The sequence below is a fragment of the Lineus longissimus genome, chromosome 4 (assembly GCF_910592395.1).
Source record: "Lineus longissimus chromosome 4, tnLinLong1.2, whole genome shotgun sequence".
Classification (NCBI taxonomy): Eukaryota; Metazoa; Nemertea; class Pilidiophora; order Heteronemertea; family Lineidae; genus Lineus; species Lineus longissimus.
Genome location: NC_088311.1, coordinates 20,451,055 through 20,469,305, shown reverse-complemented (window position 1 = coordinate 20,469,305; position 18,251 = coordinate 20,451,055). Strand labels below are relative to the sequence as shown.

The 18,251-nt window shown below is 41.1% G+C and overlaps 1 protein-coding gene across 2 annotated transcripts; it reads right to left on the bottom strand.

The window, feature by feature from the left end:
* Positions 1-3,407: 3,407 nt before the first annotated feature.
* On the bottom strand, positions 3,408-17,098 carry LOC135486349 (mpv17-like protein 2). 2 transcript variants are annotated; one of them, XM_064769070.1, is made up of 6 exons: positions 16,938-17,098; positions 8,709-8,969; positions 8,012-8,173; positions 7,834-7,910; positions 6,768-6,896; positions 3,408-6,532 (listed from the first exon to the last, which is right to left on the bottom strand). In XM_064769070.1, the coding sequence occupies exons 2-6, from the start codon at positions 8,893-8,895 to the stop codon at positions 6,440-6,442; spliced, it is 648 nt and encodes a 215-aa protein (XP_064625140.1). In that variant the 5' UTR covers positions 8,896-8,969; positions 16,938-17,098; the 3' UTR covers positions 3,408-6,439. The 2 variants fall into 2 exon arrangements, with proteins under 2 accessions (XP_064625140.1, XP_064625141.1); XM_064769071.1 differs by lacking the exon at positions 16,938-17,098 and having other exon boundaries at positions 8,709-9,001.
* Positions 17,099-18,251: the final 1,153 nt, after the last annotated feature.

The following is an 18,251-nucleotide window of genomic DNA, read 5'->3' as shown; positions in this document are numbered from 1 at the left end:
AAAGAGAAAAGTGCGGCAGATTCACCGGGAGTCGAACCCGTGACCAGCCGATCCACAGTCAAACACTTTCAGCGCTGAACCGTCAAGGCCTAAATTGATAGTGCCAACCTCCGGATCAGGTTACCCTTAGCTTCTTCTATACAACATGCACTGTGCGTTTGGGTCGGGTCAGCATCTCGGGAACCGTTACCTGGTATTCAATTAAGATGGCTTTTAGTGCGTGTCTCGTGCGACAACCACGAGTGAGCGTAATGTTAGTGTTGTCGCGACAGAGGACGCGTGGGAAAGGAAGGTATATTGCAGGGAGACTACCGATAAAGTAACAGCCCTTCTGACGGCCGATCAGGGGGGAGATATCGGCGGTGAAGGATGGATATACGCACAACGACGGTGGATTGGCATGAGGGAGGAACATGAGACGACAGACAGGTTTATAAGAGACACAGGCCTGGTTGTACAGTGTAGCCGTAAAGAGAAATTCGCACACTAAGAAAGACTGCAATATTGCTTGGCAATAGTAAAAGCAGGCAGCAAATCCTGAACTTAAATTAAAACCTTCCTGCCCTGTACCAAAAACGGATAAAGTTTACCTCTGGATTTCTGCCTGTTCCCATAGCTGTATGCGACTCCCTGTTCTGGAACAGAGAAAGATGTTCTCCACCGAGTTGCATACCCTAAAACGTGTTCGCTTTTCTTGCTTGCGGATATCACACCACTTTGGTTATTGCGGTGTGAAGAAAACAAAGCATGAACGAATGAAGCAGAAAAGGGAAAGTTGGGGATCCTCAAATGCATTGTTTCTGTGCGATTACCAAATGATTATGGGTACCTATATTAGAAGATGTCAGAACAAAAAAATAACCTGATCATAGGAGAAGACTCGTCTCTGGAACACGTTGGCTTGTTCTCGAACGGTGATCCAACAGGGAGTCGAATGCAGCCGTATTGCCACTGTTCTATGCTTAACAGGAACAACCTACTTGACTTGCCTGTGATGGAATATTTCACATTTGTGACCAGTCACAGCAAAACCGTGCAACCGCATGTCACTCTCAGCTTTGTAGGTTGAAAAGGACTGGTTGTTTAATTCCTTGTTGTATGCCTTAGCTTATGTGATATCTGAGCACGCCAAGAGATATACATGTATCTTTTGGCGTCGATCATTAAAGGGACCATATAGGTAGCAGCTAGACAGGCAAGATAAAATTACCCAAAGTCGCCAATAGAGGTATTTCATTGCAGGATGACCCTATGATCATGTGCAATAACACAAATAAAGTTCCCGAAAATGCCCATCTGAGCTAAAAATCCAACTTTTATATGCTCACCTTTCGTGTTCAGAAATTTGAAACTTGTTGTGGAGAACATGACTTGATACACAAAAAGCCATCGCAATTCGAACTTTGAGGGCTCGAGGTGCCATCTTTGAAACCCTTGTTTTTTCAATATCTTATGACTTCTGATAGCCTGACATATGAAATGTTTCCTGTCGATATATCTGATGAGACTGCATACCTGTGTTTTTGAGACAGTACAGTGGAACCTCCCTTAGGGGAAACCTCTATAAGCAGGACATCCTCTCTATGAGGACAATAATTTTAGTCCCAAGTGGGTATTGTAGTTGTTCTTTGGATTAGGGGGGTGTCCTTTAAAGGGACAACTCGTGTAAGATTGATTTTTTATACAAAAATGGCTTCCAGCAGGACTGCAAAATCATTATTAGAGATCAGCATTGAGTGTGGTGCTACACCCGGCTGCGCGTGGCAAAGCAGGGGTATTATCCTTCTGGTCAGGTAAATCTCACGCCCAAGTTTGTTTTCTCTTGTTTCATTGAACGTTTTTGATATGATTTGTATTTTGTATTATTTTGTATTAGAAAAATGCAATGTTTGTTATTTCTTATACATGTAGCATGCACATGGCCTGGCATGGGAAAATCTTTGCACCCCTCCCCCCACCACCTGAACGTGCTCCGCACCGTTGGAATTTAAGTCACTCTGATAGTAGGACGGGTACATCATTGCTAGCGTTGTTGTACTTTTGAAGTAACCCAGGATATCATGAAAAAAATGTTCCTGAGCTTCTGGCAGCACATTGCCAACTTGTCACCCACCTCACTAACTGTAGTCTTCGCCCCAGGGTCATCAGCATGATCAGTGGGACTGGACAGAGTATTCTTTAGTTTGTAAATCAATGCAAATTGTTGATGGAAACGGCTGTCGGTAGGAAGATAATTGGGCAGCTGTCAGCTTGGTAATATATATGCACTTATTTTCTCTGTCATATCTGTTGGTTCTTTCTAAAACATTTCTAGTGGACTTTGTTAATAGTGTCTGACATTACATGAGGCGGTGAGAACCAAAGTAAGTGCATTCAAGTTTTGTGAAAAGGGGTCAGGTCTGGCTGCTCAACGTCTTATTTTCATGGAAAAGGAAGCGGAGTACCGCCATGTATGAGAAAACAGGTAAGGCAACATTATAGAGCCTTTGATTCAGTATCGGAAGTTGCTGTCAGAATGCATTTAAATAATTTTTGATCAAATAGTCACTTAGTAGACTCTTTTTCAATTCAATTCAACTTTATTCTCCAAGACTATATACATAGTATGAGGAGGTTATACAATATTGTTACATGATAGTTCGAACAGAGCAGTACAAAATGATAAGACTAGTTCAAGAGCGGATAAATGATTATACATGAAGTATATATATACTAGTAGACAAGAATTTCGCCTATAAATTTAGCTACTTGCATTAGTAGACGTTTTTCTTTTGAATTCTAAAATACCTTGGTACCGTAAAGTCAACTTTTAAATGGAAAATGCATAAGCCTCGTTCTGAGAGTGGAGTGTTTTGGACACGCAACCAAGATGCTCTACCAAAGTTCCCTCGGGTTGCACTAAAATGTGGAACCATGCACACAGCTCACTTCAGAAGTTTGAGGCTCTCAAAACACTGCTTCAAACACAAATCAGCCAAGGAAGCATCAACCACCCTAAGTTTTTTAATGAGCACTACACATATTAGCTGAGAAAAACGCTCCAAATAGCCCATTTGCGCGGATTTTAGCGTCACTTGAGCGAGCCGATCCGGACTTCCTATACGGGCTGCCGTAACATAATGTAAACAACGGCGCTACCGGCGCTCCGGGCAGGCGATGGATGGAATTTGCCAAATTCGCACATATTCAAGTTATTTCGTGGCCTATCTTTTTAAGTTTGAGGTATTTTAGAATAGAAATTGAACCCTCGGCTTCGGACCTTGGTTGAGTTACCAAGACACTCTCGGGTGGAGCTAAAATTTCGTCCAAACCCTCGCCTGTCGGCTCGGGTTTGGACTGTATTTTAGCTCCACCCTCGAGTGTCTTGGTAACTCAACCAAGGTCCTCCGCCTCGGGTTCAATTCCTTAATTCAAGAGTTCTCTATATTTAATAACATTTGGACGAACATAGTATTTTCTTGGAAGATATTGTCTTCTGGAATTTTCGTAGAAGGAACATTGCATTAGATAATGATACGCGTCACCTATGACATCGCTGTTACATTTTGTGCATTTCCTTTCTGCCCTCGGCGTACCTTCATATCGTTCCGCTTCAATCGGTAATTTGTGGTTGTTAGTTCTGAATTTTCTCATGTTTTGCAGAGTTTTTGAGGTAAAATGTCTAAATACTTTTCAAACCCAAAGTCTTCTTTTATTAAAATGTAATTCACTAATCCACCTGAGGTGTCAATCGTGTTGCGCCATCCTTGTTGAAATTGGTCACTCAGTCGTAATTTGATTGCCCGTGATAACCACTTTCTATTTTGAGCGTTTTGTCCTTGCCATAAGTTGCCCATTCCACACCTGTTGAGGGTATCCTTGATATATGTAAGCCAAGGCCATTCGTATTGTCTTTGTTCATGTAGGTTAAACATTATACAATAGGGCAGAGACATGTATTCATCCACGACCGGAAGTCACATAGAGCTTATCAAAATGTCAAGTTGTGGTAAATACATGGCTGGGATAGACCAAAGTGGAATTAATTCTCAATCTGTTGTTGATTCTTAATCTACAGAGTCAGGCCATCACAGAAATATGCTTTTTGATAATATATTTAAGAAAATGTGGTCTCACTGGTCAGTTTAGAACTTGTACTTTGACAGGGCCATATCAATGCGCCAGTGACGTTTTGATGGATATGGTGTACGGAAATCTCTTTTTCTCAGGCAATCGGTATTGGAATGTTTTTAAACTTTATTATGCTATTGGCAAAGGGTTCTTCTTGACACATATAACATTTTGTGCAGATTGATTGGTCCAATGTGTATGTACTTTTTTTACCAAAACTTATGCACAACAATGTACATGTAATGTACACAGGTTTTAATAGAGGTCTCTGGCCAATAAAGAATTTTATTAATTTTATTGTCCTCACTACTAAGTATTTTAGCCCAGTAGTTTATCATCCTGTTTAATTAAAATTTCCACAGGCATGCGACCTAGTTCACCGCAGACAATGGCAGAGGGAGTGCTTTTTTTAAGTCCGAGTATATATTTAAAGAATTTTAGTTGTATGGTTTCTATTATTTTGTTATCCTCGTAGCCCCATATTTCAGAACCATAGAGAAGAACAGGTATAACTGCGGTATCAAATGGCTGTACATGTAATTGCAAATCAATTGGTAGGTTGTGTGTGCGACACTTCTTCAATAAGGCGAACATTGCTTTTTGGGCTTGATCACTCGCTCGTTTTCTGGCTTTGTAGAATTTTCCGTTTTTAAAGAATTTTATTTCAAGATAAGTGTATGAGTCAACAATTCCAATGGTGTCTCCGTTGAATTTAAACAACGGTGGATTCTTTTTCTTCCTGTTGTTACTTGAAAATATCATTATTTTTGTTTTGTCCGTATTCACTTTGAGCTTCCAGATGTCACAATATTCGCCTAGGCAGTCTGGAGCCTTCTGAAGTCCTTCTGGTGTCTCCGCAAACAGAACATTGTCATCAGCATAGAGGATTAGGAAAAGTTTAAGAAAGCGCCTTAACTCGTTTATTTGAAAAAGTCCTCCATGTCATTTAGGAATATGGCGAATAAAAAAGGGCCCAGATTTTCACCCTGGCGTATTCCCACGTTACAGAAAAAATAATCCGAGTCCTTTTCGTTTAACCTAACACAAGATTTTGCATTTTCATACATATTTTTTATGACTTTGAAAACTTTCCCGTCTATTCCACTTTTAGTAAGTTTTGAGAATAGTTGACAGGAAATGTTAATAAATAATCGTTCCTTTTCGTCTTTTGAGAGCATTTTTAATTGAATATTAGTCACCCGAAGATGGCCAATTTAACCCCACTGCTCCGGCCTATAGTCCTTCTTTAATGCTATTTTGTTCTTATAATGAATTCTGATCAATTATACAAAGTTGTTATGGTTTTTCATTCTTGGAAATCTTTCGCCAAAAAAATATGCATTATGTCCTTTATATACATGAATATGCACTCAGGGAAGTATTTCAAGGGGTGCATTTGCGGGCAGACCACAACCTTTGTGTCACATTCTTGGCTTCCTGTCCCATGACTCTTTTCGGTCATCCTTGATATCGACTCATGTCATGTCACATGGGTGACTGATCCGATTCTGAACAATGCCAGTGCGATCAGATAGGTCCTCTTGGTAGACTCCATCACATTGGTCGTAGGTCAATCTGATGAGAAATTGGACGCTCAGAGGCTTGTCCATGATCGACATTAGGATATGAGGTCAACACAAAAAATGATGTTTATACATATAGCATCCCTTACGAAAAATTGGTCTCAATTTCACCATGGTAAATCCACAATTCACCCATGCTAAATTGACAGCACTTCACCATGGTGAAATGGGACGGTGAGAAATATTTACCATGGGAGCATGGTAAATTCTACTTTCACCATGGTGACAGCTTTCGACAGCATACGGAGGACCAGTGTTCATAGTGGAGTAACTGCCAAACGGTAAGTCTACGAAAAGTCGCAACCAGCGGAACTCGATCCGGACTTTCTGCAGCTGTGCCAAGCGGCAAAATGACAGGATATGTGACATTTCACAACGACGAGGCGCATAGTGATGAGCCTGAGGGGGATAATAGGCAGGAGCAGATGGGCTATTAGATGGGCTATTATTATTAACACATCTTTCAGGTGGCTGATATACACAGAGTTAATATACACAGAGTTAATCGGTCTGTTATTACCACACCTGTGTAACGAAGTCCAGGTCGCTTGAGGGTCAAGATGGGTAATGTCAGATTCAGCACTAAATATTATCCTCGGGCAACGCTCCAAAACACTTCAAAACAACACTGACATTATTTGTTACGAAAGATACTAAATGCATTCTTTGTACACTCAGTTGAGTATCACTAGTGTTGAACATGGGTGTAAAGAGCCCAACAAGTGTTCTTATCGACATAATCCAAATTACTCAGTGAATGTTTTTATTTTTTGGGTTGGTCCTTGAGTTTTTACACACACCATATCGTTTTCATGCCTGGCTGCTAGATGCTTTTCATCCTGTAAGTAAGAAGACGATGTTAAGAAAATCGAGTAAAAACCATTCTCGACCTTGTTTAACTGTTTCACTGCCAAAACAATCATTAATTTTGTCTTTTCTACTAGCCAGAAAATAAGAGTGGTTTTTACCCATTTTAAAAAAAAACATTGCAGAAGAAAAACGAATAAATAGCAACATCCAACCCTTGTCTTGACTTGAGAGATACACAAACATCTTAAGATGAGATTTACTTACCACAAATTGGACATAAGACAGGAAAACTGTCCAAACTAAAGTTGCCGCATTGACGTACATTACCCTGTATCTATCTTGAACGTATCTGAAGTTGATTCCTTGAACGACAGGCCAGAAGCTCCAGTCAGTCTGCAATTTTCAAATTATCACATTGCTATTTATACAGTCATGATAAAACTTGAGGTGACCCGACACCACAAAAAAGGTCACTTGCGCGGGGCACATGATGATTTCGTGCTGCAGGCCCTCAAAGGCATTGTGCACCAAAATCTCCCAACATTTTTTTCATTCAATTAATCTTAGCTTTAGTGATCATAAATATGCACACATCAATATATATATCTATCTACTAAAGTGGATACGCAGTACCAAATTTGTTTCTGGCCTTTTCATGTTGATGCCTCGCCTTCGTCCATCTCCTCCATTTTTCTCGAAAAAGATTGAGGCAAAGATGGCTTGCGACCCCAATTATGATTTGTCAAAACGCTATAATAAACCCTTTGGTGTGATTTTAAAGTCTGTGGAATCTAAGCTTTCTGCTGATATATGTAACTCACTTCTCCAAATTTGCCCCAAGTGACTCATTTTTCTGGTTTGGGTCACATTGACAAATACAGTGGATCAGCTCAATTTCAACTGTAGGCCTATCAGTAGCAAACGACCAGAATATTGCCCTGTAGAAAGGGGCCCTGTACTAGGAAAAAGAATAAGCTTGATATCATGTCTGCTTTGGAGAGTGGGTTTACTTTGCCCATTGCATTTTATAGGGGTACGCCGTTCGAAATTACTCGTGGTCCAGGAAAAATGCAGTTGCCATAGTGCTGTTATTATGCATGCGAACTTGCTGAAAATTGGTATGTATAAATAGTATTTGTAACGGCATGTTGAAATTCATATAATACAGTTCGTATTTAGGCAATTGGAACTGTCAAGTTCAATTACAAAGTTCAAAGGTTAACGAACGGCGTACGCCTTTCAAAACACTTCTGATAGGACAACATGACGGAGAGTCCCCTGATAATTCCCTTATGAAAATTACAGATGTTTCAAACTATTCCTCACTTACCAAATAGATAACAGGAAATTTTTCCTTAAATCCTTTCATTGCCTCCTGACAGGTTTCGTGCTCCATCAAAGAAATACCTACAGCACAATAGAAACACTGCATTATTATGGTCTGCAACTGCATGATGTGATCAGAGAGAAAGGATTCGGGGGAAAAAGTTGGTATAACATGTACTTACCAATCACAAATATGGCCGAGCTTACAGGCGATGCTACCAGTTGGTCGGCTATAATTTTCTTCAGCATTGTCTTGCCTGCAGTTCCTGGTAGTTTAGTATCTAGTAGGACATACCAGTAGTGCTGGAAAACACCCAAGAGAGCACCAACCTTGAACACGTTCCCTAGAAGGCAAGCAGACAAAGGTTTAATGCAGTTGAATACTCTCTTATATATATACCCGGCCATAGCTAAAAGTCTACTTCATAAATGAATGTCACTGCCCTTTTGGGCCAATATGTGAAAAATACTTTCAAAATTTGGTTTTTTTCAATCTTATGTTGGGAACCAACACAATTTCAAAGTTAGAGAGAGTTGCAAAATCAATTTCAAAAAGTCTAAACAGAGGCTGCTTTTAAGTGGATTATGAGACTGATTGCACGAACCAGGCATGCCAGATGATCAACTATTCCCTCTTAAGACGAGGACAGCACTAATACTGTGCCGAAAGTAAACAAGTACATGTATACATTATTATGAAACACCCAAAACTGTTTTCCAAAACCGATGATCTCTCGAGAAGAGGAGAGACAAGCTGTAGGCGTACCAAATTCCTAAGTTGATGACAATGAATGAATTCTTCTCGCATTACATGCCACATTGCCATAATTTACATTTAATAACCAACCTAGATTTTTCCTCCCGAAATGTTGAGCTTACCTGTGCGCTCCCAGTCCACCCACTTGTTGGAGTGCAGTTTCTTTTGTGATTTCTTGTCTTCATGAATCTGCATGCCCTGCACAATTAAATCACCAGCATTCGAGAACCCACACGAGAATGCGACATTAGTCACTAGGAGATACTTGGTGAACAGCCTAGTTCCGAATCTGGCGATGGTGATGAGCATATTAATGACTGGATGGATCACTCAAGTCACATACAATGCCGGAGGCTCCCTAGTCTGGTCAACCTAAAAATTACCTGCAAACAAAGAGTACACGAAGTTTAAAGTTTAAAGAGGTATGATATGTGAAGGGTTCAGATGCAAACTGGCCAACAGTGAACACCAACTCTTCTTGAGTTAAGGATAGGCTAAGGATATTAGCCATACAAACAACAGTCTATCCACCAAATTTCATGATATTTGGACTCACCACTTCCAATTCATGGTTGATTATGTGTAAAAATGTCTAATGTCTATTGCATTTTCAAATGCATTTTGTTCAAATTAAAAAATTATATTGACAGAAATGAAACGGCCAGGGGCCATTGTGCTCACCGTATAGATATTTGGTGGTTAGGAATTCATCCTGATGCTACATGTATAGTATATAGGTCAAATCAAAGTCGGTATGACTTTGTGATGTATCCTTGCTTGGACTATCTACCATAAAAATATCATCGAAAACAAGTCACACTTTTTCAGTTTTGGCCCCCTGGTGGCCAAGTCGAGAATCAGATTTGACCGAAATTCGGTGTCAGAGGTAACATGACGTAGGAGTCATGTGTACCAAAGTTCATAGCTTTAGCAGTTAAGAAACGCTCCATAGTTACACTCAAACGGCCAATTTGCGCCATTTGACCTCTGTGACCTTTAAAATTTGGTCAAATCCAAAACCCGTATGATATGTGACGTATCCTCGCTAGGAGAACCTACCATAAAATGTTAATCGAAAACGAGTCACCCATTAGAGTGATATCACACTTTTAAGGTTTCCACTTTTGCCCCCTGGTGGACTAGTAAAAAATCAGATCGGATCGAAATTCAGTGTCGGAGGTCACCTGACCCGGGGGGGGGGGTCCTGTTTACAAAGTTTCAAGTTCATAGCTCTAGCGGTTAAAAAACGTGCTACCTGTTTTTGAAACAGGATATACAGACGACGACGACGACGACGGACGACGGACCCAGTGGTATTGTATAGACTCCCCTACAGTGAGCCAAAAAGGATTAATATCTCGCTTGAACAAAAGCCGGATAGAAACACTGAGGCAAAAAGGGGGAAAAGTTGATTGCCCAGCCAGGACAGTAAGGTCCCCAGCTGACCAAGAATCATTGTTATACATTAGTTTCACAATGGTATTACAATACTAAATGTATAGTATTATTCCAACTAGCTCACCTTTCGTTAGTGGAAGGCCTGTCTTTATCATTACTAATACTAAAAATTAAAAATATTTAAGGCAAGGAAAAATTGAGCATCTTCGTGAATGTTCTAGCCCTAGCCCATCAAAAAAACGATGATGGCATTTGTTATTGAAGCATAATCAGTATCGTTCTAGATGACCATAAGTAGTATAGTATGTTGTTTCCGAGCTCCAATGTGGTGGATCCATGATTTAGGCGGGAAATTCAGGATTCGTCTCAAAAAAGTTCGAGGCGGGAAATTCAAAAAATAGTTCTCAAATGGATAAAAGAGGGCGCTTTATTCAGCGGGTTTTTGTGGGAAGAGAAGCCCTTCACAGGAACTTTGGAAGATGGTCTTTGTGAAGCAGATACTAGGTTGGCTCTTTGGGTGCTACGATGAATCGACTTCTGCATGTCTGTAACAGGAACCAGGCATCGGAGGCAACCTCTATCAAGGTGATGTTGAAGCTGTCTCTTCTATCTCACTAGACGAACACGATCATGCTTCCATCCATTGTGTAGAATGTTTGCTGGTAGAATTATAACACCCATGCAGGAGTAAATTTCAGGTTGGTAGGTCTTCTGTACACTGAAACTTGGCCGATTCAATTATGCTCTTATGTAGATCACAGTTTGGTTTTGGATAGAGGTCTTCATCCTGGAGTGTCCAATACTTGGTCGTGTCTAACTCTTCAAGATGTGTGTAGCCACTGTCGATGATGTCCATGATTCGATGCACTTCGAGCGTGGTTACTCTTGGTAGGTTGAATAGATCAATCATGGTGTAGGGTCCATATTTCTCTTCGGACGGCAGTGTAGGGGCCTACGATTGAGAACATAGAGCGCGCCATCAATTTACCAATTGGTGTGAGACAGCGACCAGCCTCCTGATTCTTCCGACTTGTCTAAGCTTGCATATGGCTCTTCTCCATACACGTAAACGTTTTCGATCTTCACATAGGGCACTTTCGGATCCATGGCTTGACACAGCGCATGGTCTAGTGAAGCTCGGACGGGCGATGGCAAACACGATATCTTCTCACTGCAAACCATGGTGAATATGAATGGTGGGCTGGCAGTATTTATTATAGTTTGATGAGAATATGACCGTGACAGGCTAGGGGATGCCACCAGCATACCAACGTACGATTGCTCAACTCATGTAATTGGTTCATCAAATTAATATATTGCACATAACATTCATACTTTTGTAAACTCGTCTCTCTTGAGAATCGCCAGAGGGAAAATGGATTGCCCCATTTATTGTCTTCTGGTTTTGCATTTTTGACATATTTTTGCAAATTACGCCCAATGTAAATATGATTTTTATCTTTCAGGAAATGCTCTAGATTCTTGGACCCGCCGAGTTTTGCAATGTTGACAACTTAATTTGGCGGGCGCGACAAGTGAATAGTACGTCTGTTTTTATCGGCATCAAGGGTGAATAGATGCACTACAAAGGGCTTTATGATATAGAAGATTTGCTGGTAGAATTATTACCCGCATGCAGGTGTTCATTTCTGGTTCGTAGTTCATCCTTGAGCTTCCAATATGACTTGACGCAAGGGCCCAACGCGCCGCGTAGCGGCAAAAAAGCGAAGCTGGCGAAACATTTATAACGGGTCACCGTCACTTATTATTGGACTTATAGCGCATTTACGGGGTTGCAACTATTTTGCTTTATAGTGTCACCAGGAAAGAAAAGCATGCGACCTAACGCCGATCTATTTGTATAAAGTGATAATTGGAAGTCATATAGTAGGAAAAATCAATAAAATAATCATTCCATTTCGTCTTTTGAGGGCATTTTTGATTGTAAAAAATATATGTGTACGTCACCGTAGTCTCTGCAATGATAATTTTATCAGAGCAGTCTCGCGCAAGTAGAAGTTCTTTACCTATTAGTTCTTCACTTATTAGTCTCAACGTCTGGCGCAAAGCCAGACGTTTTCCAATACGATTTCACTTCGATGTTTGACAAGAAGGAGCAGTGCGCGAGATATGCTAATGAGCAGACTTCCCTCGCTTGAGTTCCTGAAGAATGTTCCATATCGCGCTAAGCTCATCACTACTGATTATGACAGGCGTGCAACGGTAGGTATCTCCTCCCCAACTTCCACCCTAATACGGTACAATAAGTTACCATTTGATGGGAATGGGACAATGCCCTCACTGTGTATGGAGTCATAGGGATAAGAAGACATTATTCATTAGTGTTGGTACAAGTGATTTTGCCCAAAAAGCATGCGCATTCAAAAAACAAAATATGCAAGGTATCACGTACATGAGTGACCATGACGACGTGCAGAAAGTGCACTGGCCAGTGCATACCCTATGGCTATGTACTAGTAAACATGGTAAACATGAACAACATCATTATTCATCGGCAGTTCATTTTACTCCGAGCTTTTCCTGAAACATATAGCCATGATGATTAGGCCTACCATGTACCATGACCAATAACAGCACCAGATCATGTAGATGTCAACAAGTTCACATGAACCGTATAATCCCGCATGGCCCATGTGGGGCATGCGTCTAAACCAAAGCCCCAAAATCACTTGTTTTGGTCCATTTCAGTTTCACTTGTGTTTCCCCCGTCTCCCAGTCCATAATACATTTACAGTTTACAATCCCCGATCATGGCCCAACAAAAGGTCATCGGTTGACTAAAGGAACACGACTGTTCAATGTATTTATAGTTGAATGCGATCAAACTACGTCTTTTCAATCGTGGATTGTAAATTTAACCCCATGGGCCTAGGGAAGGCCCTATAACAATACTTTCGACACAGTTATTATCTCCGCTGCCTCCACCATGTTACACACAGTGCTCACTGCTGATTCTAAAATGCGCCACCTAGTCAAAACAGGACATATGTTCTTCTAGGAATAGATCTCTTTCCAATATTTCGTCATTCCACTATCGTCATCACCTCATCATACTTTCATTGACATTACAGGCACACATCCACAGAGCACTCTTCAAATCATCTACACAGTGGTTATCCAACTAGGATTATAAAGGTAATTTCTTAGCCCCGCACAGTGGGTTTCAGTCTTGATAAAGGGGCACAATTGCTAGCAGCTAGGTAGGCAAGATAAAGTTAGACGAAGTAGCCGATAGGGGTCTCTCACCCCTCAAAGTCCGTCACAACTATTCAAGCTTGTACAAGGAATACATGCAGCGCTGACTCTAACAAGACCCAATGGGAATGTCGCACAGTCATCTGTCAAAAACAAGACCTATGTTGCAGTATGATATCTTGCCAATATTTAATAATTGCACTATCGTCATCACCTCATCATACTTCATTGACATTACAGGCACACATTGACATTGACCACTGTTGCAGTCAACGACACAGTCGCTATCCAAGTAGCATTATAGAGGTAATTATCATTATCATACCTCATTAGCATGTGAACCAATCACGTCGCGTCCTTTGCGATCACGGCAAAGCCTCGTGGAATAATGTCTTTCACCGTTGAATAATTTTTCATATTCCATGCCTACAACTTCAATTTCTTCATATTCCATGGCTAGAAGTTCAATACTAATATAATATCCAAGATAAAGTTACAAGAAGTAGTCAATAGGGGTCGCTCACCTCTCACTGTATGTCCACACTATTCACGCTTGTACGAGGAATACATTCAATGCTGAATCTAACAACACCCAGTGCCCTTACTCTGTATATTAGTCACTGGAAGATGGCCCATTTCACTCCTTCCTTCTACTTCACCTATAATATCATTGCAAACGCCTCAGTTCTATGATATCACATTCACTTTCAGCTGTCATGCAACGCAACAACTGTGCTATCTGCCATCGCACATCAACGAAGAAGTGCAGCCGCCCACATTCCACCTCACGTCTGTCCGACCAGCTCTAATCCTCGAGGACGCCCCACTGTACCACGATTTCACTACGATGTTTGACAAGAAGGAGCAGTGCGCGAGATAGGCTAATGAGCAGACTTCCCTCGCTTGAGTTTCGGAAGAATGTTCCATATCGCGCTAAGCTGACCACTGCTGACCATGACAGGCGTGCATTGGACTGGTACAGGTTGGAACTGAACATTGAATATGCTGGTGGTGACGCTTTCTGATGAGAAGTTGGTCGTGACTGATGCAGTATCCTTGGACTTGTCCACAGCATCGTTCAATCATTGCTCTCTGAGCTGCCTTGATTCTGTACTTACCCAAATACTAAGACCAAATGCCTGTTGACTGTGCTTTAAGAGAGACTGGCGCCATGCCTAGAGATATGACTGACCCCTATTGGCAAATTTGTATGACTTTATCTTGCCTACCTAGCTGCTGCCTATAGTCTCCCTTTAACTGCGGAACACTTCAAAGTCGATAAAATGCCATGTTCCACCTTTTAATGTGTTCAGACCGCCATTTTCAAAATAATCAAGTCAGGACACTGCCTTCTAGTCTCATAATAAATTTTGCTTTCCTCAATAATAACATTTCTTCTTCTTCAATGCTTTCATCATTCCAAACTTCTCCTCCTCTGACTTTTACAGGGGTACAGTCATGGCAATCAAAACCCAAATACTGAGACCAAATGCCTGTTGACTGTGCTTTAAGAGAGACTGGCGCCATGCCTAGTCTCTCTTAAAGCACAGTCAACAGACACCAACCCCCTCAGACTCAGAAACCACAAACGCCCAACCCTTCCTGCTACCTTAATACTTCTGGGTTACGAGACAATACCACCAATGAATATTCATGTATGTATGTATGAATATTCATTGGTGGTATTGTCTCGTAACCAAGTCATATTGGAAGCTCAAGGATGAACTACGAACCAGAAATGAACACCTGCAAACTTTTCTTCAAAAGTTTATCAAATGTTGACTTTGCAGCAAGCTCCTGTACATTGTCATGTGTATTGTACTACAATGCATGCAGAATTTCTACTTGCATTGTACAATACACATGACAATTGCATGTACAGGAGCGTGATTTTACCAGCTGGTACAATACACATGACAATGAACAGGAGCGTGCTTTGGTGTATTCCTGTTTCGCCTATTCCTGTTCCGCCTATTCCTGTTTCGCCTATTCCTGTTTCGCCTAATTCCTGTTTCGCCTAATTCCTGTTTCGCCTAATTCCTGTTTCGCCTATTCCTGTTTCGCCTAATTCCTGTTGAGCCTATTCCTGTTTCGCCTATTCCTGTTTCGCCTATTCCTGTTTCGCCTAATTCCTGTTTCGCCTAATTCCTGTTTAGCCTATTCCTGTTTCGCCTAATTCCTGTTTAGCCTATTCCTGTTTCGCCTATTCAAATGTATTGCTAACCTCCCCACAGACGTAGGAATATGAACCGCCCCTTACTGACCGACCAAACCCGAGGAGAGCCACATATGTACGCATTGACGAACGCATGTTACGCCTCAAAAAACAATACGTCAATGGAGAGAGGGACATAATGAGTTACGTTGATGCCATCAGTTACCTCGTCTGACATAATATCATGATATGTATTTTCCACCTTGTTTGACTTTATATGTGCTGTACCTACATGTATATTATGACATGGGTTTTACAGCTGATTTTGATCAAATAATTATGAGAATGTACAATATTATGTATTTTTATCAAAAACTCATGAATTCAGTTTTCATAAAATAAACGACTGCTTTACTCTACTTAATCTATTAGTTTTTACTGTGTGTCAGTATGGTCCTATGGTCATATGGTCAAATAAGTCCCGGACTGTCCCCGCTTTCAAGGTGACTCTTTCAAAACGGTCATGGCATGGTTTGTTAACAAAGTTGATGGCATTTGATTCGTCAAATTGTCATCACATCGTTAACATCATCCAATTGTCCCCTCACATTTTCCCCATAAAATGGACATGCATCCCTAAGGTTCCCCGTGGGAGAGTCGATTTATTGTAGGGGTACTGGAAAGTAGGCGAAACAGGAATAGGCCAAACAGGAAATAGGCCAAACAGGAAATAGGCCAAACAGGAAATAGGCGAAAAAGGAATAGGCGGAACAGGAATAGGCGGAACAGGAATAGGCGAATCAGGAATAGGCGAAACGGGAATTTTGTAGGCGAAACAGGAATAGGCGAAACAGGCATAAACCCGTGCTTTACCAGCTGGTAAAAACTTGCTGCAAGGTCAACATTTAATAAAGCTTTTGAAGAAAATTTTGCCAGATATCATTATGAATGGTCTTAGCTATCCAAAAATACCCAGAGATATATATGTATGTGGAACGTTTTAGTTCTTGTCAAATTGGATGAAATTTGGTATCCGAAGCCTAGTTGTCGAGTATCTGTAGACATGCATTGAACAGTGGCTAAGCTTAACAGACACCGCGCGTCAGCAATACTGCTGGAAGTTCAGTATGGAACATTTTGGAGTTGACAATACCATGATTGCCCATATGACTAACTGTCCTCCAAAGCACAGAGCAAAAATTAATTTTGCATTATAAATGTTGAGGCGCATAAAAATAGTACGAATATCATCACTAATTTACAGCTACATGTACATCGCTCCTATCTCCATGCATGCAGCAGTTCCCGAAAAGTCTATCTTTGTGGGCTGTGAAAATGCTACGCCTACCTCCTGTTTCTTCAATTATCAGCACTTATGATATCATTTTGGAAGTTGAACGCTCAGATCATCAGGACACTGAGCTATTTCCGTATAACGAAATACACCGCTGTGATGAGGGAAGGCTTAGGTTAGCCTCAACTGGATGAAAACACAAAACAAATCGTCACAACTGAGTTGGTAGAAATTCTGACAAGTGTCTAAACAACAGGATCTGCCTCACAGTAGAGAGCACAAACTTACCTTCAAGTACCTTGTGCAATGCTAGTTATACTTTTTTCACTGGAGAAGTGGCTTGCGTAACCTTTTTTCTTTAAATGCGATAGTGATCGGTATAATGATCTTTCTATCTAATAGCCAAAAATACCGCCAGAAGCTGACCCTACACACACGAAGAGAAACAAAGAGCAAACCTGCATGATTCTACATTTGAAAATGAAGTATACTACATGTAATTGGAGAATAAATTATGTTGAATATAGCTACATTAAAACATTATTCATAGGGAGTATAAACCACCGTTTGTATTATACAATTAAATGGTTGAAGACCTGCATAATACATACTTTGCCTGTTAACCCTTTGCCTACGTAGAGCGTACCCCGTACGGACTAATTTGCTATCTCAGAACGCGTCATGCGTACCGGGTACGCGTCTAAAGGCCAGTTTATACTCGCTCGCCGATCCACATGCGGAACGGACATTTTCATTTGGTCGCCGCTCTCTCGCCGGAGACCCTTGCGTAACAAGTGAAATGTGACATGCACAACACGGACAAAAGCGGACAACTCGCAGTGCGCTTTGCACCTGGACAACGTGTGCGCAATACGTATAAAACATAACTCAAATTTAACTTTTTCCGCATGACGCCTCCATTCAGGTTAACTTGTCGAAGTCTACATTTATCGCCATGTCTTCGAGGAAGAACCAACCCTTTTCTACTACTGAAGATGAACGTTTGATCGAAGAGGTTCGGAAATATCCAAACCTCTACAATAGCTCTCTGTCCGAGTACAGGAATCATGAGCTGGGTATCCATTGGTCACCATTTTGATGAAAGACACTGGAAAGACATGAGAGAGGTGGAAATACCTGAGAGATCACTGACCCTAGAGGCAAAAAAATGAAATGGAAACTTTTACGTATAGTATGAAATGAAGCATAACAAAAACGCGTCCGAAACACGCTAGCCGGATCCGTCACTGCCTGGACGAAAGCGCATTGCGTTTTTAGTCGGACGATTGGTCCGCTCAAGTCGGCGGAGTGCGCGGACTACTCGCCTACCAAAGCGAAACTGTGGGTCGGCGAGCGAGTATAAACTGGCCTTTATCTGCAATAGCATTCCGCGAAGTTACTATTTATAGCTCACAAGGTCATTTGCATAAGATATTGATGACGTTTTAGTCACGTGACAGTCGGACATCGACACTTATTTCTACGCATTTGAGCTTATTTCAAAGTCAATTATCTTTGACCCTGCATTGTTTTTAGCATGAATGATACCATAGAGTCGGAGAGAGAAATATTCAGAACAATTATGTAGTATTTCCAACACTC

Excerpts from the sequence above, each read along its gene's own strand:
- LOC135486349 (XM_064769070.1), bottom strand. The coding sequence starts at position 8,895 with ATGCTCATCACCATCGCCAGATTCGGAACTAGGCTGTTCACCAAGTAT. Across the intron at positions 8,174-8,708 it reads GGTGGACTGGGAGCGCACAG|GGAACGTGTTCAAGGTTGGT; the intron begins GTAAGCTCAACA and ends CTTGCCTTCTAG. Across the intron at positions 6,897-7,833 it reads AATTTCCTGTTATCTATTTG|ACTGACTGGAGCTTCTGGCC; the intron begins GTAAGTGAGGAA and ends TGAAAATTGCAG.